A 20976-nucleotide genomic window follows, 5' to 3' on the forward strand; every position below is an offset into this window, starting at 1 on the left:
TCTGCATGGTGCTTTCTCGAGTTGAGACAAGTGCGAAGGTCGGTGCGTCGCACGAGGAACTGCCTGCTCAGCCTGTGCAGGCGGCTCTGTCCAAGTAACCGCAGGAAGCTGGTGATTGTGAAAATAACGAAAACACGAAGTTCTACCGCTTGGCGAAAACACTTGTGATACGTTTTCCGGAGCGCGCTGAACCTCTCGCTGCTGCAAGGTCCGTGTTACCTGCTCCTGGCTCTGCAGTGAGCGCTCCGGTCGCGGGAGGCCTGCGATACCGAGCAGCGGCGGTGCGCCGCCGATACGTATCCACGGGGCCGCCCCGCCCGTGCCCGCCCGGCCGGGACACCCGGAGCGCCCGGGGGACGCGGGTTGTCCCGGGTTCCGTCCCGGGTTCCGTCCCGGGCTCTCCCGCTCCTCTCCGCTCCCCTCAGCGCGGCCGCCGAGTTCCGCCGGGCGCGCTCCGCGCATGCGCGCTCCCCGCCGAGCCGCAGTGCGCAGGCGCGCTCCGTGCCCGCCGGTGCGTGCGGCGGGGCGTCAGGGGCGCGCCGTGCGTTACGGCGTCGGGCGTGTCCCAGGGTGCCCTGCGCGGGGCTGGCTCCTGCCCACAGTTGAGTTTGGCCCCGAGCGGAACAGTCGGGCCCGGCCCGGTCGCGGTTCCCCCCGCGCTCCGCTCCCAGCGCCGCTTCCCCCGCCTCGCGGGGAGCGAACATGCGACTCCGGCTCCCCGAGGAGGCCGCCGCCGGCGAGTGAGGAGCCGCCGCCCCGGCCCGGCCTGGCACCCGCCGCCCGCCCGCCCCGGCCGCAGCCGCCCCGCTTCGCCCAGGCAATGACAGCGGCTCCGGCCCCCTCCCCGCAGCAGATCAGGGACCGGCTGCTGCAGGCCATCGACCCGCAGAGCAACGTGAGTACGGCCCGCTGGGCTCCGCCGCTCCCGTGCCGGCAGCGCGGGGACGCCGCTCCCGGGCCTCCCCCGCGGCCCCCGGGGCTCCCGCGGCTCCCGCGCCGCTGTCCGAGGGGGCGCCGGGGCCGCGCGTCCGCCCGCCGGGACCGTGGCTGCCGCCGGGCTCCTCCCCGGGCACCGGAAGCCTCCGCTGCGGGCGGTAGCGGGGAAGCTCCTCAGCGCGTTGCCCGCCCGGGGTCCCGCGGCCAGCGGCGCCACCGCCGCTCGCTCCCCTAAGCCGGGACCGCGGGGCCGCCCCGCCGGTGCCACCGGAGGCCTCTCCCCTCCTCCCGGGGGGCCGCCTCCGCTCCCCGCCGCACCGCCTCCCGCCGCCACCCCCCCGCACCCCCCGGGGCCCGGCCGGCGCTGCCCGGCCATGCGGCGTGCGGCCCGGCGGCCTCCCCACGCCAGGCCGCGGCTCGGCTGCGGCCTGCAGGGGGCTCTGGGCCGGGCTCCGCCGCGGCCCCGGGACCTTCCGGGGCTCCCACCTGTTCCCCGGGCCCTGCGGCCGCCTCCAGCGGGGCCGGGGGGTGTCCCGGGCTCCGGGGACACCGGTGGGGCTTGGCCGGTGGCTGCGGGGCTCTGGAGCGGCTCCAGCACCGAGCAGCCCCGGTCTTCGCTGTTATCCGTTCCTGCAGCGCGCTAATGAGCTTATCTGCTCCTTCTGGGATGTGCTGTAAGCACCGAAGTCGGTGTGTATTTTACCTATAAGTGGCCTTAAGGTTTGAGTGACGGTTATCCACAGTATCCTTCGCTCCTTTTAAGGTCTTTTTGGCACATTAAGGGAGTTCCCCGCTTAGGTGTTTGTTGCTGTGAGAGGACTGCAGAGCCCTCAATCTGTCAGACTCGCGAATCTTAGATCAACAGCACCACACGGGATGCGCAGGTGGGTTCGTCTGGACCCTGCAGTTGTGGGGCAGCTGTGGGCGCATCGCGCTGAATGCGCGTGTGTTTTACTCCAGGAGACCGGGGACCTGAAAAGGTGCTTTGGTTCTATTAAAGTCGTACCTGCTTCTGTCTGAACAAGTGTCTGTCTTGTAATGGACCTGCGTCGAAGTCTTAAAGCAGCTAATACAGTTATTGCCATTTAGAACCATTCTGGAATGGCCTGTGTGTGACATGAGAACTGGAGAGAAATGGCCCTGACCTCGTCTCTTCTGTAGTAACCCCCTGTGAGGTGCATTTGTCACGAGCTGCAATATTACATGTTCGAGTAACAGTAATGAATTATAATGGTAATTGTGGGCTTTCAAATGTCAGAGTTGTTTGAGTTTGCAGTCCTTACCGTGGATCGTACTGAAATGTCAGTTAGTACACTCCATGAATTTTGTTTGCTCTGAGTTCTTTTTTGTGGCTGCAGATTTTTCACATTAGACCGAGTGTCAATCTACTTTAATAAAATTCTAACAGATCGATGGTTTCTTTTAAGTTCCAAACTGTGGGTAGCACTGGTCGCCCTGCTCCTGGTGTTGCTTTCTAAAGCACTGTGGCTGGCTGGAATTAAGCAACGAGGGAATATATTTTTGTGGTGGATGCTTTCCCCCTCTCCATACGTGAACGCTGCGTTGTGCTGCAGCCGTGGTCGCGGTTGGGCGCTGGTGAGGGGACCAGAACTGAGCAGGCAAAGGGCAGTCGGGGCATCAGCCAAGAGCTCTGCGGAGCTTCCAGCAGGTCAGCAGCTCCATAAGCTGAGCAGCAATGTATGTTCAATTGGAATTCTACATACTTGATACTTATCCAGGGCAATAATTGGTGGCGGAAAAATCGGCCCATTGTTTAGAAACGCCTGTAGGCAGGGGGCTGTCTTCCATTTTAACCTCTTCCAAGGGAAGCAGAGGTGCTGCGGTCGCGATTCATTGTCCAGGCCCTGATCTCGGGCGGTTTTCTCCAAAGCGGGTGGAATCCGTGGGAAGCGGTGGATCAAACCACCTGTCACGCCGTTGTCGTGATGGGAAAGCAAAGGTGTGCACGTGCCTCAAAGGAGATTCGGAACTTAATTGCACTTGAGCGCCAGCATGAAAGTACAAGGAACGCTTCTGATGTTTTCCCACAGGAAGAAGTCGGTCGCTGATACTCATGGAAAACTGTGGCGACTTTCTTCTGGCTTTTAGGATCTTCTAAAAGAAGTGGTTGCATTCAAACTTAGGGTATTCATTATTGTGATCGACTTCCTTGTTTCCCAAGAAAGTCAAGCGTTGAGACCCGGGCTTCATTCAGACTTTTCACTGTAATTGTCCGTGCGCGTTCCTGGAGAGGAGAGGGGAGAAGCTGCACCGGGCCTGCCAGGGGTGCGAAGCCCGGTCCCGTCCCGAGGGGCTGCGAAAGGGACGGGGTTCTCTAGAGAGCTGGAAGCTCTAACAGGAGCTGTTGCTCCGTTGGGGGTGTTCATTCCAGTGTAGCTGGGGAGCTCTTTGTGGTACACAGCAATCTTGCTTAACTCTGAGATCCTGCCTTGAATTAATAAAAAAAGAGAGAGAAGCAAATTTCTCTACTTACGTTGAGTTGAAGCACTCAAAAGAATCTTTTCCCCAACTTCCCCGAAACTCCTTGTTTTGAGAAGGCACCTGCATCAGCCGCTCGTCCTTGTTTTCGCTGCGACGCCGAGCGCTGCTGACTCAGGAGCCATGTTTAATTGTACACACGCGTGTAGCACTCGAGACCTCTTCTAGTAATTGCTGCAGAATGTATTTATAACTGCGTTTCACACGCTTAGTTCAGAGTTTACATGGGTAACCTCTATTTCGAAGGAGACCTATAAGAACTAAGCTATTTTTAAAAAAAATTACATCATCTTGGAAGCCGCCCGGGATGTCTGGTGTTACATCTTCATTTCTTCAGCCTTTTCCCCTTGAAAAAACACGTGGGGAAACTACTTGTGCTGTGCGACTTAAACACTGAGTGTCGACATCCATTTCCTTCCAAAGCTTGCGCCTTAGCGAGAATGCACCAAAGCTCACGAGTTCCGTGGAGTCGCCCACAACGATGGGAGGTGGGATTTTCTTGGGAGAACCGCGTAGGATCGGTAACCGGAGCAGAGCACCCGAACCCGTGTTGAGGCAGTTGCACAGGGAGATATTCCCTGGTTCTGGTAGAAGCGGCGCGTTTCCCTTTGGGCTCGGCGTGCGCAGAAGCCGCCGGTTCGCACCGAACACCTTCGCCTTGTTAAACTGCGCTCTGTGCTCCGGGGAATTTGTCACCTGATGGCAGGAGTAATGAGATCAGTTCGGTTTTGCTCTGTGGCAGAGCCTGTTGTTTCCAGCTGGCTGTTAGAATTCGGCTTGCAGTTAAATGGTTCCTCATCCTGAATACGTAGCGATCGTTTCCCGATTTTAAATGTTAGACGATAATTCTTTGCCGTTAACACCTCTCTGGGATGCGAACCCAGCTCTGGTTTGGTACCAGCCCGTGATGTGCTCACCGTGTGGTGGGAGCTGATTGTAAATCGGGCTGCTGCTCATCTCAGTTTCCTTGCTGCTCAGATCTTCAGGAGAGCTCCGGGGTCTGAATTATTAATAATAAATGGGTCTGTGTGTTGTAACGTGTTAAGCTGTGCCTTGGTCTGGCGTGATCTTCCAGTTGACGCATGAGTCGCATCGTTGAAGGTGCTTCTGTGTCTGTTGTGTGCCCGTTGCTTTACCCAAGTCCCACGAGCAAATCCTCGATCATCGGTGATAAAAACGCCTTCCAGACTTGGGCTGGAAAAGCGGGAGAGAAGGTACAAGGCGCTGCTGTGATAATATCGATAGGGAGAGTGGAGGAGGACGCTGGTTCCCTTCGGGAGGCCCTTGGGGATTTTGTTGCATGCGGGGAAGTGTTACACGTGGCGTCAGTGGCCGGGGCTTGGCTTTGCCTTCAGCTTCATCCGTTTCTGTGTGGTCTTCGTGAGCTCAGGACTCTGAGGAAGCTGCAGAGAGGCTGGGACCTGCTGTGCCTTCCCCGTTGGGGTTTGTTCTCGTGGCTCCCCTTGTTCCAAGCAGCATCACGTGTTGTGTGTAGTGAAACGTGGGGCTGGTTGTGGCCTTTCCTGATGTTGGGTCTGAAGCGTTGTTATCCCATCAGTCCTGGCTTCCAGATAAAGATTTGGGCCTGTTGCACTACGTGCCACTGAATCTGTTTCTTTATGATTTTAAATAACCTTAAATGAGGGCGACTGCTTTTCCCGATGCTCTGACTGTGCTTCAGTTCAATTGGTAGCAGGTATTGGTGCAGCTGGTTTCGTGGCCTCACTGTGTGGCTCTCCCGTCCACCTCTTTCTCAGTGACCTGTTCGACACCACCAGTGCCGCCGCGCGGACAGCGGTACCGGCTTCACCCCGGCCCAGTCCACGCGTGGCTGATCGGTTGTCTGCGTAGTCCTGGCCGCTTTGTCGTTACCTTTTGAGGGGTTAGAAACTTGTCGTGTTGTGGTTTGCGCGGCACCCCGGCAGCAGCGAGGCCGTTATGGGGTGTGCGGCCGGTGAGACAGAATCCGGGCAAACAAAAGCGAGGACTTGGGCCGAGGGGTCGGAGCCGGGAGCGCAGGTTGCTTTGGTGCTGGGAATTCCTTGAAACTCAGGCGCGGCGCGGGGCAGGAGTCGCTTGCTCTGAGCTGTAATTGGGGTGTTTGTTTCGGCAGCAGTGACAATTTAAATAACACCCACCTCTTATTCCTGCTCCACACACCCAGCTTGTGTGCCCGTGCACCTACGTGCAGGATCACGTAGGGAATTGAACTGGGGGACTGACCAGGCTTTATAAAATTAAAAAAAGAAATTCCTTAGGTAATTTTTGACGTCTCTCAATTACCTGATACAACTTCGGTGCATTACAAGTGCTACTGGAGCAGGTGTGGCAGTAGAACTGAGTAGAAAAGTGTTTGAATAAGTACAGAACCTGAAAAATTAAGTGTGATTTGCTTCCTCACGCTTCCCTTCCGCCTTAGCAGGTTGGTCTGGGGCCTGAGTGTCCGAATACCAGGCCCCTGGTTTGGGAGCAGAGTTTTTAGAAGTTTTCTCACCGCTGTAGCTGAGGGGAATGACGGAGAATCCGTGGATGTGGCCGTGAAGCCGTTGACTGAAGGGAAAAACCAACTTTACGTAGGTAGAATAAACATCAGGAATAATCTCTGACAGTCGCCACGAACCGCAGCGTGGAAGAGACAGCTGGTGTGCGTCCTAAACCCAGCCAGGCCCCCGTCTGTCTTGAAAACACGAGACCCTTCAGCTTCGCCCGTGTTCAGAGCTCTGGATGGAGCACAGGGACTCGGGCTGGTCAGTTGTCAGGGTTGTGGGTGACGAACGGTGGGTGAGCCCGGTGCCGCCGTGCGGGAGGTGTGGGGTTTGGCTCGGCCGTGACACAGCAGCGCTGTCATCCCGGCTCCTTTGGCTCCTGATCAAAGTGTTTCCGGAGCAGCTGAAGCGTTCTGTGCCGGTGCCCGCCAGGGCAGGGCCTGGTCCGGCCCCTTCGCCCGCCGGCAGCCGAGAGCGGCGTTGTCGTGTTCAGGAACCACGGCAGTTTCGGGATAGGAAGAGGAATTGATTCTGCCCACCGGGGAGATGTGGTGCTAATCAAGAAGCGCTTCTTTTCAGGCACAGTTACTCCAGTATATTAGATTTGGAGTTAAAATTAGCGTCAGTATAGTTTTTTATAAACAGAAAGTGTCTGTTTTGGCTGATAAGGCTTTCCCGCTATCGCGTCTCACCCGCTCGGTGCGTGGTGATAACTTCGATGAACTTTCTCCGGTCTGTGTAACACTCAGTGTGGGGCGGCCCCGCTGACACGCTCGGGCCTTAAAGAAACATTGGAGGTAAATGTAAGTACGTTGCATTCAGTTTAATGCAATCGCAGGTTAGTTTAGTCAGTATACCCACAGCTAAATTATTCTTTCTGCAGGTAATTCATGCTTTCGGTGTTTGCAACAATATTTAAGTGCTAGCAAATTGCTTTAATTTGAGGTGCAATCTGCTAAACTTACCAGCGTGTGGGTGTTTTCTGGGGCATGGGGCAGCGGCGCATGCTTCGGTGTGATGGTTAATGTCAGACTACACCGTTTCCGGCCTGTCCGAACAGTCGGTGGTAGAAGTTTCTATTGAGGAATCACTGGAAGTAAAAGGTACCGAGTTGTGTTTTACTGACAGAGCGGTTTTCTGGCGCAGCAGCTGGGGAGGAGAGGATCCCCCGTCCGTCCTCTGTCCGTCCGTCTGTCGTAGTCAGCAGCGCAACAGCGGGTGTACTCGGAGCGTTGTGCTGTGACGGTGACCGTGCAGAGGTGGGAGGCTCGTCTGAGGCTGACAGCCTGCGCTGTGTGGAGCTGTTCCTCACACGCTGGTGACAGTCAGCTTGTCGAGTACCATCATTACACTGCACGTCTGCATCGATGAATGGTTTTTCTAAGGAGTGTAGAAATCCTGAGGGCGGAGGAGAGCGGTGCTTTTCCGGGGGTGTTGGTGCACGTTCAGAGCTTCTCTTTAGCAAACAAACTTGCAGCGTATCCTGAGTTTTTGTAACTTGAGCTGTGGTGTAAGCGCAGCTCCTGGAGCTGGGTAGCACGGTCAGTGTGGAACAAACGCTCCTCGCGCTGGGTCGATGGATCGCATGGAATTGAATCTGTATACAAGTTATCATCCTGAAAGTTCCAGAAGAACGAATGGCTCAGTATTACAGGTTATCCTTGGAGAAACCACAGTTGGTTCTTGGAGCTGACCGTAGTGAGACGTTTAAATAAATGTATTTGCAAAGTGCAACGGGTGTGCACATGGGCTGAGCAGCCTGGTTAAGGGTCTCACTGCACCATGAAGAACCCGTCCCTGGTGTGTGTGAGAGTTCCAGGCTGTCCAAACTGGAGCCGTTGCTTTGAGACACTGTGCAGCGTTTTCTCCACTGGACTTTTCAAAACGGGCTGCCCAGGGGCTTAAGTGTCAGTGGGGCTTTCTTAGGTGGAAATCACGCAGGTTTTTGCTACCAGATGAGAAGTAGCTGGTGCCAGGTTTGCAGCTCCCGGAGCGTTCGGTGTTAACTACAAATCAGATGCTGCTGGGGTTCTGGGTTCTTTTGTCTCCTGGCGCTGGGTGATCCCGAGCGGAGCTGGTTGGAGCGGAGCTGGTTTCACGGTGACTGAGGTGGAAGGTGCTGTGGGGCTCTGGGCTTTCCAGCCCAAGGTAGCAGACCCGTTTTGTTTCTGAGTACCTGCCAATGATTGTGCTGCTGAACGGAATGGGCCGGCATTCCCCACTGATTATCAGCGCTCATTTTCTCCCATGGTCTGCACAGAACAGGGGAGTTTGGAAATGGGTGACTGGCAGCAGTGGTTTTATTTAAACCTTGGTGAGCAATAGTTCTAGGAGATGGGTAAACTTTTTGTGCATATCCATAAAACTTCTGCATGGCACGTGCTGATGGAAATCCTGTGTCAATGATTGCTGTTGAAAGGGTACAGTGACTTCAGACTTAATGTTTAAAACTTTCTCAATCGGTGAGGCTATTTTTCTCAGTTTCTGTGAACAAATCTGCCATATTTCAACTCTCCTGAACCCTTATGCGCACCCGGTGCAGCTGTGGGTGCAGCTGTGGGTGCCCCTCTGCTGGCAGCGCGCTGTGGTGGGCACCCCGAGACCTTCACCTGGATTTGTGCCACGTGTCTTTCCAGTCTCGTAGTATTTCCTCTAACAAACCTTCACTTCAACTGCTGGGCTATTAAAATTAGGCTGATAAACTTGTTCCCTGCAAAGGTTTTGCCCGCCCTCAAGGTTTGTTGGTCTGTGGGGTCGTGTTGCAGCGAGTCTGCTCCATGCCAAAGCGAGGGGCAGGCACCGCGGGCACGGCTCTGAGGGTGTCACGCGGGACGTTCAGCGAATGCTGGAGCTGGCAGACAATGATTCCTCTCTGGAGTAACAAGAACGTCTTCCAGTTATTGGCTAATAAATCCGAATGGACAGAAGTGTGACGCTGCGGGCTGGTTCCTGTTGGCCTTGCTGAACCTCTTCCTGCAGAGCGGGAGGCTCCCCCACTGAACTGGTTCTGTTCTGGGCGTGTGTGGCACCTCCGTAATCTGTGTTTCTCTACATTCTGCACCACTCCGCTGACAGATGCTCCTTTCTTGGGCTGCTTTCCCTGCTTTGCCGCGGTGCGGGGTGTTTTCCTGCCGGGGCTGGACGTCTGCTTTGGCCGAGAGGAGCCGGGGCGGTGAGCACACTCACCCACCGCTGTGGATCTGCGACTCGAGGCTGTTTGTCCCTGCCAGGGCAAACTCCTCTTCATCGCTCGGCTGTTGCGGTCTCTGCACCTTGTTCACCCGCGTACGTGCTGCCGAGAGGTGACACGGGGCGCTGCTGGTGTCCTGCTCAAGTGAAATAGCGCAGGTCTGCTGATTTCTTTGCGATGCGGCGTCTTGTTGGAGTCTGACCTTACTCTGGCTTTGTGAGGTGTATATGGGAGGGTATCTGGGAGATGTTCCTTTACCATTAAATAAAGCCTAAGCATAAAGGAAGTATCTGCACGTTGTTTTGACTGTTTAAATTAGGCCTGGCAATGTGAAATGCAGAGGTAGGAAGGGTTTGCTGTGTCTCACCGCTTTTCGGGCTGTTCTTGGTGGTCCAGGAGCTTTTCTTGTGCCTGTTGCTTTGCAGCACACATTTCTGATCAGTTTTCAAAGCGTGGGCTCCAGATGAATTTCTGGCATAGAAGATGCTCGCAGTGGATGACTTTCCACCCAAGTGTTTGATCCCTTCATGTCAAAAGATCCGCTGTACGAAATGCCCTTAAAAATCTCAGCTCCACCTTGAAAAATACCTTTTGTGTACTGGTGAGTATCTGAACTCTGCGTAGCAAACGGACTTGGAAACATTTCGGTAATGCTGAACAAAGTAGTGCACGGCGATGTTTCCCGTGTGTCACTTTGTGAACAGCACCTCGTGTCCCGTCTTTCGACACCGTCGTGTCGCATTGGGGGTAGGGGAACCTGTTAATAGATCAGTTGCAAGGGAACTGAACTAAATACCAGCAGGTTGTAACCTGGATTCTGACTTTGGGTGTTCGGTCTGTATCTTTGAAAAACGACATTACGGTTCACTGTTCATCCTATGCGTTGTCAGTGTCTGGTGCCTCCCGCGCCGCGTACCAAGTGCTAAATAAACACTATACTGCTGTATTTGCATTGCTGCATGTAAATAAAGCCTACAATGAATAGCAGCTCTTCTCTCTTTACTTGTTACCCCGCGTTTCAGGTGATGGTGCGGCGGAGCAGCTTTTCCACACTGCGGGGCCGGGAGCCGGCGCTGCTCGGAGCCCCCGGCACTGGGGTCACGGCGTTGCTGCCCCTCTGAACCAGCTCTGCCCTCCTGGCCGTTCCGGGACAGTGACCTCGAACCGGGCTCTCCTTGGGCGTTATTCTGTGCTGCCTAAGGATTTACGTGGCCCAGAGATACGCTGAGCTTCTACAAGTGCCCGATAAACTGCTGCTCTCTCTAGGAGCAGGGAAGGCAAAAAACAGGTACAAATGCTGCTGTGAACTTCTGCATAGACCACACTGTGTTTCTCATCTTGACTCCAAACGGAAAACACAAACTTGGCCATAGAGATCTGGATCTGTAGGAAAGATAGGAAGATGGGTTCAGTCTTCCACGGCGAGCGCACTTCTCTACTTGTTTTGTAGCATTGCTTTGATGCTATAGATGGGAAAGGGTTACAGAAGTGCTTGCTTTGAAACCAGCAGAACGTGGGGTGTTTATGGCGTATTCTGAGGGGCTGAGCTGGGTGTGATGACAAGTGCAGGTTCTCAAGGCCGGTGTCTCCTGATCTCTCTGTAGAGTCTGTTCCAGATGCCTACAGTGGCGCCAGATTATTGATCATTATAACCTGCCATTTCAGGGGCATAATAACATTGCACGTTGTTTTTAGGAAGGTTTAAGCGATTAGGGACTCTAGACATTCTAGGCTGAGTTTAAATACCCTTTAGAGACTTTAAAAGGCTCTGGTGTGACCCATATGGGTGATGATGCTGTGTCAAAAGGTGCCTTTTGGTGCTGTTATGGACCTTTATGCAAGTGATTTAAAAGAGCTTTCCTAGGCGGAGTCCAGGAGAGGAATCCCCATTCGCAGTTGGACCGCGGCTTTGGGTTTTGTAATTGCGCACCGAGCTCTCGGGTTCTCATGTTCCAGGGAGATACCTGTTCCTTCTCCTGGTCTAGGCGGGTGTAACCGTCTCAGCAACGGCGTCCTGGCCGGCTCGAGCCTGCTTTGTCTGTCGCGGTCTGGACACGCGTGCCAAGATCTTTAGAAACATCGCTGTGAAACGTGGACAAAAAAAGGGAGAAAATCGGAGGTGTCGGGGACCAGCTGTGCGTGAAACGTCCCCAGCTCCACACGCTTGGTGTCCTTTTGAACTTGAGTTAGTTACCGAGTTGTTCTTGATTTATAAAGGCTAAAATAGGATTAAGATGGCAGTTAAGTAAAGGCAATTAAGCTACTTCATCTTTTCCTGAGAGCCCAGCAAGCCCTGTGTTTGAGGCTGTAGTGAAATCATGCAGTGCTCGACTTGGAAGTGATCTCGGGTACCAGTAGTGATTCTGGAGTACGGCTGGATCGCGTAAGGAGGCTTGCACGGAATAAATAAGATTTGTTTTCTGTGACTGTCATTAGCGCTGGAAACGATTACGGGAGATGACTCAAAGCAGATGTTCTCCAGTCAGCTTTCGAGTGACTTCGCCTGCGTGCCGGTCGGTCTGCACAGCACGGGGATCGCGTGGGGGCGTTGGAAGTGCCGTCGCTTGCTGTTTGCCGCAGGCTCCTCGGTGCGAGGCCCTGGGGTCGCTCCGTGGCAGTTGGTGGGGGGGGGCGGTAGGGGTCGCAGTGCAAGTGAACAAAGGCAAACAAACTACAGCGATGCGCAGGGTCCTGAGGCGCCGCCGTACGCAGTTGTTCTCTTACCCGGTGGCTGCCGGCCCCCTCGTCCCCCTCTGCTCCAGGGGACTTATCCGCTCTGTGCCCAGGAGCGGTTTTAGTGGCAGTTGGTGTTAATAATGATCGCTTCTGGTGCCGCTCAGAGTGTCCTGATGGGTTTCGTTTTGGTTGTGTTGAACTGTACCACAAGGAATTTCGTAGTCTGTGCTGTTTTGAAATAGGTGAATACAATTTTATTATAAACTTCTCTTTATGGCAGTTTGGAGCGTTCCCAGAAAACTGCACAAAACTCCTGGGGAGGGCTGGGGACGGTGTTGAACCTGCAGGGATGTCAGAGTTTTTGAAGAACGGCGCTTTCCTGCAGGTCAAAAAGCAGAAAACTGAGAGGAGCTTCCCGCAGCTGCTCCGGAGCAGCACCCTCCGGCTCCTCGCAGCGCCCGCTCCAGCGCAGCGGCGCGTTCCCAACCGCTGCGGACGTGTGCGGAGCCGCACGGGGTGTCCAGCACCCGCTCCAGCGCAGCGGCGCGTTCCCAACCACTGCGGACGTGTGTGGAGCCGCACGGGGTGTCCAGCGCCTGCTCCAGCACAGCGGCGCGTTCTCAACTGCTGCGGACGTGTGCAGAGCCGCACGGGGTGTCCAGCACCCGCTCCAGCGCAGCGGCGCGTTCTCAACCGCTGCAGATGTGTGCGGAGCCGCACGGGGTGTCCAGCGCCTGCTCCAGCGCAGCGGCGCGTTCTCAACCGCTGCAGATGTGTGCGGAGCCGCACGGGGTGTCCAGCGCCTGCTCCAGCGCAGCGGCGCGTTCTCAACCGCTGCGGACGTGTGCGGAACCACACGGGTGTTTGTGTTTCAGCGGGAGCGACTGGCACCGCTCAGCGTCTGAAGCAGCTTTTGCTGCCTGAACTGGCACCGCGTGCCCCTCGGACAGGGGGTGAAGCGCAGTCTGAGAGTCCCGGTGCCGGGGCTCCGGGGGGTTGAGCATCGGGGGCACTCGGAGCCGCAGGTTCGGGTGATTGAGACAAGGCAAAGCTGTCACTGGAAATTCCCTGACGAGTTTCATCTTCCCGCAGGTGCGGGTGCACTGAGCGTATCGCTTTCCGCATCTCCACCTTCTGATAGACAATGAGCCTTTTTTGCCCTCAGCTTGTCATTTAGATAACGAATAATTGGGGATTACCAGTAACTGCAAAAATCATTGTACCGATAACGGGGGGGTGTGATGCACAGCCTTCTTGCAGCCTGGTAATTCACAGTCGTGTGTGTCAGGAAGGAGAGTGTCGTGTTCTGCAAGTGTAATGTAAAAGTTTGTCTGGAAACTCCCGGCAATTGAGCATTTGCTGTTCTAAGGGCTCTGGTTCTAGAACCGGGGGGTGGGAAATGCTGTTATGTGTTCTTGAAACCGGGGTGCTAAACCATCCTGCCCGGGCACTGAGAGCAGGGCAAGGACCAGAACACAGAAGGAAGTGCACTGACCTGAAATAGTGAGAACTAAAATATCAAAATATGTGCTTAAGCGGAGTTTTACTGGACCGGACCAAGTGGTGGGTTGGGGCTTGAGTATCTGCAGAGGCGCTGTAGTTCATGACAAATGAACTCATCTCTGCTCTGCAGTTGGTTTTACAACCTGTAAGAGTCACAATCAGTCAAAGCCTGTATAGACTTGAAAAATAAGTTGGATAAAAGTAAATGTGAAAGTCAAGCCAAGTGTTTAATTGCTGACAGCTTCATCCAAGTATCTCCCACATAAAGCGATCCTGCTGTGGTGGAAAAAACATCGTCCATGCACAAGATTTTCTGAAAGGAAGAGGCTCCAGCTCCTGATTCTCCTGTTGTATCTGAGCAGAAGGGTAGGATTGGCTTGAGAAAGCAAATTCTCTCAAACCTGCAGTCTTTTTCCACGGCGAATCGCGCAGCGGAGCGTGGGGCCGGGCGGCAGCGCTGCCTCCCTGTCTCCCGCTGGGCGCCGGGACAGCGGGGGCTCCGCAGGGGCTCCGGCTGCCAGGTTTGCCGGGGATGCCGTTCGCGTCCAGCTGAGTCACAAATGCAGTTAAGCAGTAAATGACACTGTGATTCAGGTTTCCCTTTGCTTATCTCGTAAATCTATCTACCAAGGTGAATTAGAAATTCCAGCTTTAGGTGCTCTTGACATCAGGTGTTGGAAATGCAGATCTCCGTGCCGTCTGCAGCTCGTAGATGTTATTAAAATCGCACTTGTGTTTGACGTCTGTGGGTGGTGGCAGCTGCTTTTGTGTGGAAATGTTGCAGAGAAACCCATCAGAAAACCCAGTGGGCGCTTTGTTAGTGTAACATGGTTTCTGCCGTTACTCCTCAGCCTCTCACAATCCGGCTCCAGAGGGACCGGGGGGCTCCAGTGGGACTGGGGGTGTCGGGGGCTCCAGAAGGACTGGGGGGTTCCAGGAGGACCGGGGGTGTCGGGGGTTCCAGGAGGACTGGGGGGTTCCAGGAGGACTGGGGGTGTTGGGGGTTCCAAAAGGACTGGGGGGTTCCAGGAGGACTAGGGGTGTCGGGGGCTCCAGCGGGACCCAGGGTGTCGGGGGTTCCAGAAGGACTGGGGGGCTCCAGCAGGACCAGGGATGTCAGGGGTTCCAGAAGGACTGGGGGGCTCCAGCGGGACGGGGGGCGTCGGGGGCTCCGGAGGCCGCAGGGTGCTGGAGGAGCCGGGCCGGGCTGGCGGGCGATGGGCTGAGGACACCTACTGGGCACAGCCTTTGGTTCAGCTCTGCTCTGGAACTCAAACCCGCGTTTTAGGCTCTTGCTCTGTAGCGACAGGAAACATCAGCATTTTGAACAACATTGTACAACGGCGGCTCGTGTAAATCCTAAAGGAATAAATGCAAGACTTCTGCTTTGGCTCTGCTCGGTCCACTTGGCACTTACGGTTCCGGTTAGTTTGTGGGACAGTTAACTGATGCCTTGGCTGGCGGCGCTCAGGACTTCGCTAGTAAGTCTCGCTGGTTTTATTGCTGATGTTTCCGTTAGTTTTACATAAGAGCGCGTTTGTCAGAGCTCCCGCAGTTTCCAACTGGGTCACTAGACTGTCCTTGTCCCTGTTCCTCGAACAATCAGCTCCCTGAAGCCAGACGGTGCGATAGCAATTTTGTGATTAATGCTTCCAGCAATTACGAAGTGGAAGGTCTTAAATGACATTCGATAACTAAGGTAACTGTACCGGAAACATGGAGTGACTTTGTCTTCCCTGTTGCAGATCCATAACATGGTGGCAGTCCTGGAAGTGATCTCCAGCCTGGAGAAATATCCCATTACCAAAGAGGCACTTGAGGTGAGTCACCAAACATGACTTCAGTTGGGTGCGGATAAAAGGACTTTCTCTGCCGGTCTAATTTCCATAAGAGCTTTGCTTGAAACAATAGGTTGATTGCGAAGGATTGACAATTAAGATATTCTTTGTCTCTCTCGTGCTGTTCCTGACGTCTCAATGCCCGCACAGTGATTCTTTCTGGGTCCAGATCAGTGTTCTGCACAGCACGGTTCTTGTTTGTGTAGGGCACTAAATTAATCGTTACTACTGATGAATTCTGTTGCGTTCAGCAGCATCGCCGTGCTCGCTCAAGTCCTGGTCACCTTTTTAGATGTTCGGCGAGCAAGCAGCAAAGAATCTCGCATAGGAATAAAGTTCCTCTGTGTCTATAAAATTAATCGGGTAATCAGATAAGCAGTGCCTGATGTAGTTGGTGAGATGTGGTGTATTAAAAGCTGAAGTATCAGGTGAGAGAGCAGCTGCAGCCCAAAGGGGCTTTCATGGGTAATTTACAGTTCTTCTATCTCGATATTGAAATTGTTGGTGTTACTTGCCTCTTACTATTGCTTAACCATAACTCCCGCTGTGTTTCAACATACGTATCACAACACGGTGCGCGTTTCTCTCGCAGTCCGGTCTGTTTTCCTTTGAAGAGCTTTTCTTCAGTCATCTGACCCGCAGAACAATTCTCTGTTTTCAAACGTGCTTTGGGAACAATCAAACGCTTCCTTCCGCTTACGGAACCGCTTGGGACAGCCTAGGAATGCTCGTTTAAATCGGCCCCTCGTGCCCTTTGGAGATAGCGGGGAGTGAAGGGCGAGCTGGAGGACGAGGGTGGGCAGGAGCTGCACCCTGGCCGGGTTTGCGAGATGGACACCTCTGCTGTCAGCGCGGTGCTGGGAAAGGCACAGATCCTGGAGTTTTTCTCTTGCCCCTTTCTGCAGATCTTACACTTCCGTTGTGATAAACGTGCGCTTTTGCTGCCCTGGGTGCTGCGTTTCCCCTCCAATCTGAACTTGCGCCTTTATTCTCAATATTCTTGCTGCTTGAAGAATCCCTTTCTGATGAATTTCGCAGCGAGTGGCTCTGGTGCTGTAGCCGGGGAATAAAACAGGGCGACTCAGCCTTCAGTGGGTTTCACGTTGTGTGGCAGAGCACCGGGTGAACGGGACTAATCCTTTACCAAAAGATTGACTCGAGCCTTCCATCTTTAGTGGTTTTAACCAGGTGTTCCTTAGGGTCAGCATTACGGGGCAGAAACTTAGCTGAAGAATTCTGTGCGAGTGGTACCTGTTTGTAACCCAACTTTTCTTTCTTTCTAGGAAACGAGACTTGGGAGGCTTATCAATGAGGTGAGGAAGAAGACATCCAATGAGGAACTTGCCAAACGTGCCAAGAAATTGTTGCGGAATTGGCAAAAGTTGATAGAACCTGTAACGCAGAGTGAAGCGGTGCCAAGAGGGTTGCCAAATCCACCGGGGTCAGCGAACGGTGGCGCTCACAACTGCAAAGCAGAAGCGCAGCTTTCCGCTGTGGCTGCTGCGAAGCCGATCAGCGAGTTGAAAAGCAGGAATGATATACAGAAACTAAATTCTCCCAAAACGGAGAAACTGGGAAATCGGAAAAGGAAAGGTGAACACAGGGATGGGCATCAGGGCCCTCCTCCCCCGAAAGTCTCCAAAGCTAGTCATGAAGTATTACAGAACTCTTCGCCCCCTCCAACGAACGGGATTGGAGGCAGTCCTGAGAACTTCCCTAGTCCTGTAGATGTAAATGTACATGCAGGGCCTGAAGGCAGCAGGACAGAACTCAGTGAAAACGACAAACACAATAAGATCCCAGTAAACGCTGTAAAACCTCACACCAGTTCTCCAGGACTTGTAAAACCTTCGAGCACTTCCTCGCTATTAAAGACTGCGGTGCTTCAGCAGCATGATAAATCGGAAGAAACCACAGGACCGCACCAGCCGAAGAGTCCTCGCTGTTCCTCGTTCAGCCCTAGAAGCGTCAGGCATGACACTTTTGCTCGGCAGCATACCACGTACTCACCAAAGGATTCGATGCCTAGTCCATCTCAAAGGTCTCAGTTTTTAGACACTGCACAGGTGCCATCGCCGCCACCATCCTTGATGCAACCATCCACACCTCCCATGCCAGCGAAAAGACTGGAGTTCCCTCAGCAATCGGCCCCGGAGGCGCCGCAGCCCTGGCAGGAGCAGCAGGTACCTGCGGACACCCAGCACAGGCACCCAGCGGGGACCCTGCAACCGCACACGGCTCCGGGCTGCAAAACCGGCTCCCACCCCAGCGAGTCGCTCCCGCCGCACACGGGCTTTCCGCAGGACGCCTCGAAAATGGACAGTGATGATGCTGCTTCAGGTTCCGATAGCAAAAAGAAGAAAAGGTACCGACCCAGAGACTATACAGTCAACCTGGATGGGCACGTGATAGAAGGGGGTGTGAAACCCGTGAGGTTAAAAGAGAGAAAACTCACTTTTGATCCCATGACAGGACAGATAAAACCTCTAACACAGAAAGATCCTTTGCAGGTAGAAATCCCTGCACTGGCTGAGCAGCACAGGACAGAAACGGAAAAGCAGGAGCAAAAACCCAACCTGCAAAGCCCTTTTGAACAAACGAACTGGAAAGAGTTGTCCAGAAACGAAATCATTCAGTCATATTTAAACAGACAGAGTAGCTTGCTGTCCTCGTCAGGAGTACAGACTCCAGGAGCTCACTACTTCATGTCTGAATATTTAAAGCAGGAGGAAAGCACTAGAAAAGAGGCTAGAAAGACTCACGTTCTAGCTCCTAACAGCAAACCCACGGACTTGCCTGGGGTCACGCGAGAGGTCACGAGCGATGACCTCGACAGAATACGTGAACACAACTGGCCAGGCGTGAACGGTTGTTACGACACACAGGGTAACTGGTATGATTGGACGCAGTGCATATCGTTAGATCCGCACGGGGATGACGGTAGATTGAACATCCTGCCTTACGTCTGCCTAGACTGAGTCCAGTTTGGCTAAAAAATACAATACAATACAATACAAAGGCTTTTGACATCTGCAGTTAGCAAAAATGGCAGACACGATGCCACTTAAAGAGGGAGAAAAACCTCTTGTCCTGGACAAACAGGCCCAACGAGCAGAGGGTGGGAGGGAGCTGGGGGTGACAGCTCTTCCCTTTCGATTCTCCTTTTGTGAAATGCTGCTACCAGTTTACTAACAATTGCAAAGGAAGGCATACGAAGGTTGATACAATTGAGTTCAAAACTCTAGCGAGCCAGCTATAAAAAAGTGTTAGTCCCCAAGAAGTGAAGAGGATTTCCAGCACTTTCTGAATGCCGGAATCTTATTACAGGCAGGTACAGAGAAAATTGTGGAAGTTACCTTAACAAAATATGCATCTATTTATTTGACTTGATTTGGGTTTTTATTTGGCAGTGAGGTATTGGAGAGACAACGTGCAAAACCTGTAGTTTCATTTGTATCACATCTCTGAACATGGTTGCGTTGGGTTTTTTGACGCCACGTGGTACGGAGGTCGGGTTTAAGGAGCAGGGGTTGCGCTGCGGGCTGGGCCGCCTGCAGCTCCGCGTTCCACAGGCATCGCATCCTTTACTCTGGTTTCAGTTTCAATCCAGTCTCTGAGAAATGCTGCAAAAAGTAGATGTTAAACGATATTTTTGATCCCACCACCACCAGCCAAATCTCTTTCCTCCTTTTCCCTTCCTGCAAACTTCTAGGAAAAGAAAAAAAAAAAAAGAAAAAAGAAAAAAAAAAAAAGAAAAATCACCTTTTCTAGAGTCTAAATGTAATGAGGGTGCTACGAGTTTGTAACTGTACTGTGAGAGGGAAAAAGGACGCCTGTTTGTATGCTGGAAATATACTTGTTACCATTCCTTTAGATATTGTTTGCCTTATGGATATCCATCATAAACGCAATTTGCAAAAACAAAGAGCCTTAGTGAATGTACAGTAACTAGACTTCTGTGTTCTCGGGACGCAGAAGGGAGCAACTTTGCTATTTGGTCCTTTAAGTGGACACATTGTGATATAAATGTGGAAATAAAAAAAAAATTTGCACAAACCAGTTTGTGAATTATTTATACTCAGACACATTTGTTTTTTAAAGTTTGCTCAGTTCAGACCAACTCTGAGCGATCGGCGCCACCGAGAGCCCGTCGAGCAGCCGGCGAAGCCGAGTGCCCTCCCTGCGCCGCGTCTTCCAAGCCCCTCGGTGGTAACGCAGTCGCACAGGTTGGAGTTTTGTTGGTTTTTTTATGCTCTGGTTGCATCCAGGGTCCGCAGACTGATAACGATTGCTGTTAATGTACCTCAAAAAGATCCCAGTTCATCGTTTTTCTCAGTAACTTTGTAATATATTATTCCGAATTGTTAAAGTGCTTTCTAAAGCAGCCTGGTTCAGTATAGAAAGCTCGGAATTTCTATTAATTGTAATGGCTTTAACGTTTGGGACGAGTTGTTTTCCGCAGTCCCCGGTGTTGGGTTTCTGTCCAGGGGACACGATACCAAAAACTGTTTCTAGGTTTAGTGCTGTTAAGTCTGTTAACCCGTTGGTGCTGGATTTCGCCTCTCTGGAGAGCAGCCTTGGCAGAGCTCTCCTGCCCCGGGCGCGGCGTCGGGCCCCTGCGCGACTCCAAACGCGTGTTCCGCACCAGGTGTACACTAAGTTGCTTCATTCCCTGGAATACAACTGATAAAGTTTGGTTTATTTTTTACGTCATTCTTTGTTCAAACCTCCTGCTTTTGTGATCTGACCGGTATTGAAATGTGTGGGTGTCTCAGAAATCTTCACTGATGTCTGTTTGCTTCCATTTCTGAAATCTGAGGTCTGAGAGTGAAAGCAGAGAAAGTGCTTACCAAAAACCAATGTTTCCAAGTGTGTTTTCAGTTTACTTCCATTCTGTCCTCCTGAAGTTGCTGAGGTCAAGCAGTGTGTCCTAGAGCTGCGGAAAACTACTGTCTGGCAATTCAGAAAGGTAGATTTGATGGTAGAGGGCGAAAAAGCTGGTAATTTTGGAAAATGCTTGGGTTTTATGTAAAAAGTACTGTGCATCTTCCCCTGCCCCTTGTCCCTCTTTCCCTGAACGGTCTTACTTAGGAACAGGGTCCGTGCTCTTTTGAGGCCTTTGAACGTGGGGCGTATTTCAGGAACCGACAAACACTTTCTAAACCCCACCTCTTTCCTCCACCGCTTTCATTTCCGATGCCAGCGCCGGCCCTCTCGGCCCCAGCTCCGCGAGGCGATGCCCCAAGTTTGTTGCCGCTTTCAAACGCCGTCCAGCTCTGGGCAGCCTGACCTGCCGCTCGCTGCGCCCGAGGAGCGCCAGGAGTCAGAGCCAGCCCTGGCCCTGGTGCTGCAGAATCGCTGGGGAAGTTCACTCAGTGCAAGCTTTAAATTTTGTTCCATGCCGAGTTCGTTTCTGCTGTAAGGGTCACCTCACCTGGATGGCATCCAGGGTGAGATGAGGCTTGACAATCTTTATTTCAGCATGCAAGTATAACCAGTTCTGTGAGCTCCAACAAATGTGAATAAGTTTACAAGGTGATATTTTTTTTGTCAATTTTGTAAACAAGTTCAAATGAAGTTTACCGTGTGCATATCTGCTGTGTACTCTCATTTTTGCATGAACTCCGTTTCTCTGCTGCAGGTTTCCCCTGACTGCCTTACAAAATTTATTCTTCTAAAATCTTTAATATCCTGCCAGCTCTTTCTTGTCAATGCGTGACATGAAACGGCTCAGCTGCACATCTTTTGGGAATTGCCATGTTCTTATAGGTACATTAATGATGTAGAAACAGCTTTTGACGCAGTGCATGGCTGAAACAGGATCTAGAATCCCCTCCTGCCCGACAGG

The 20976-nt window shown here is 53.0% G+C and overlaps 1 protein-coding gene across 2 annotated transcripts; it reads left to right on the plus strand.

The window, feature by feature from the left end:
- The first annotated feature begins 524 nt into the window (after positions 1-524).
- MED26 (mediator complex subunit 26) lies at positions 525-20721 on the plus strand. 2 transcript variants are annotated; one of them, XM_065858085.2, is made up of 3 exons: positions 525-895; positions 15036-15110; positions 16412-20721. In XM_065858085.2, the coding sequence occupies exons 1-3, from the start codon at positions 821-823 to the stop codon at positions 18104-18106; spliced, it is 1845 nt and encodes a 614-aa protein (XP_065714157.1). In that variant the 5' UTR covers positions 525-820; the 3' UTR covers positions 18107-20721. The 2 variants fall into 2 exon arrangements, with proteins under 2 accessions (XP_065714157.1, XP_071655761.1); XM_071799660.1 differs by lacking the exon at positions 525-895 and adding an exon at positions 14510-14771.
- The last annotated feature ends 255 nt before the right edge of the window (positions 20722-20976 follow it).

This window comes from Patagioenas fasciata, chromosome 27, assembly GCF_037038585.1.
Source record: "Patagioenas fasciata isolate bPatFas1 chromosome 27, bPatFas1.hap1, whole genome shotgun sequence".
NCBI classification, from domain to species: Eukaryota; Metazoa; Chordata; class Aves; order Columbiformes; family Columbidae; genus Patagioenas; species Patagioenas fasciata.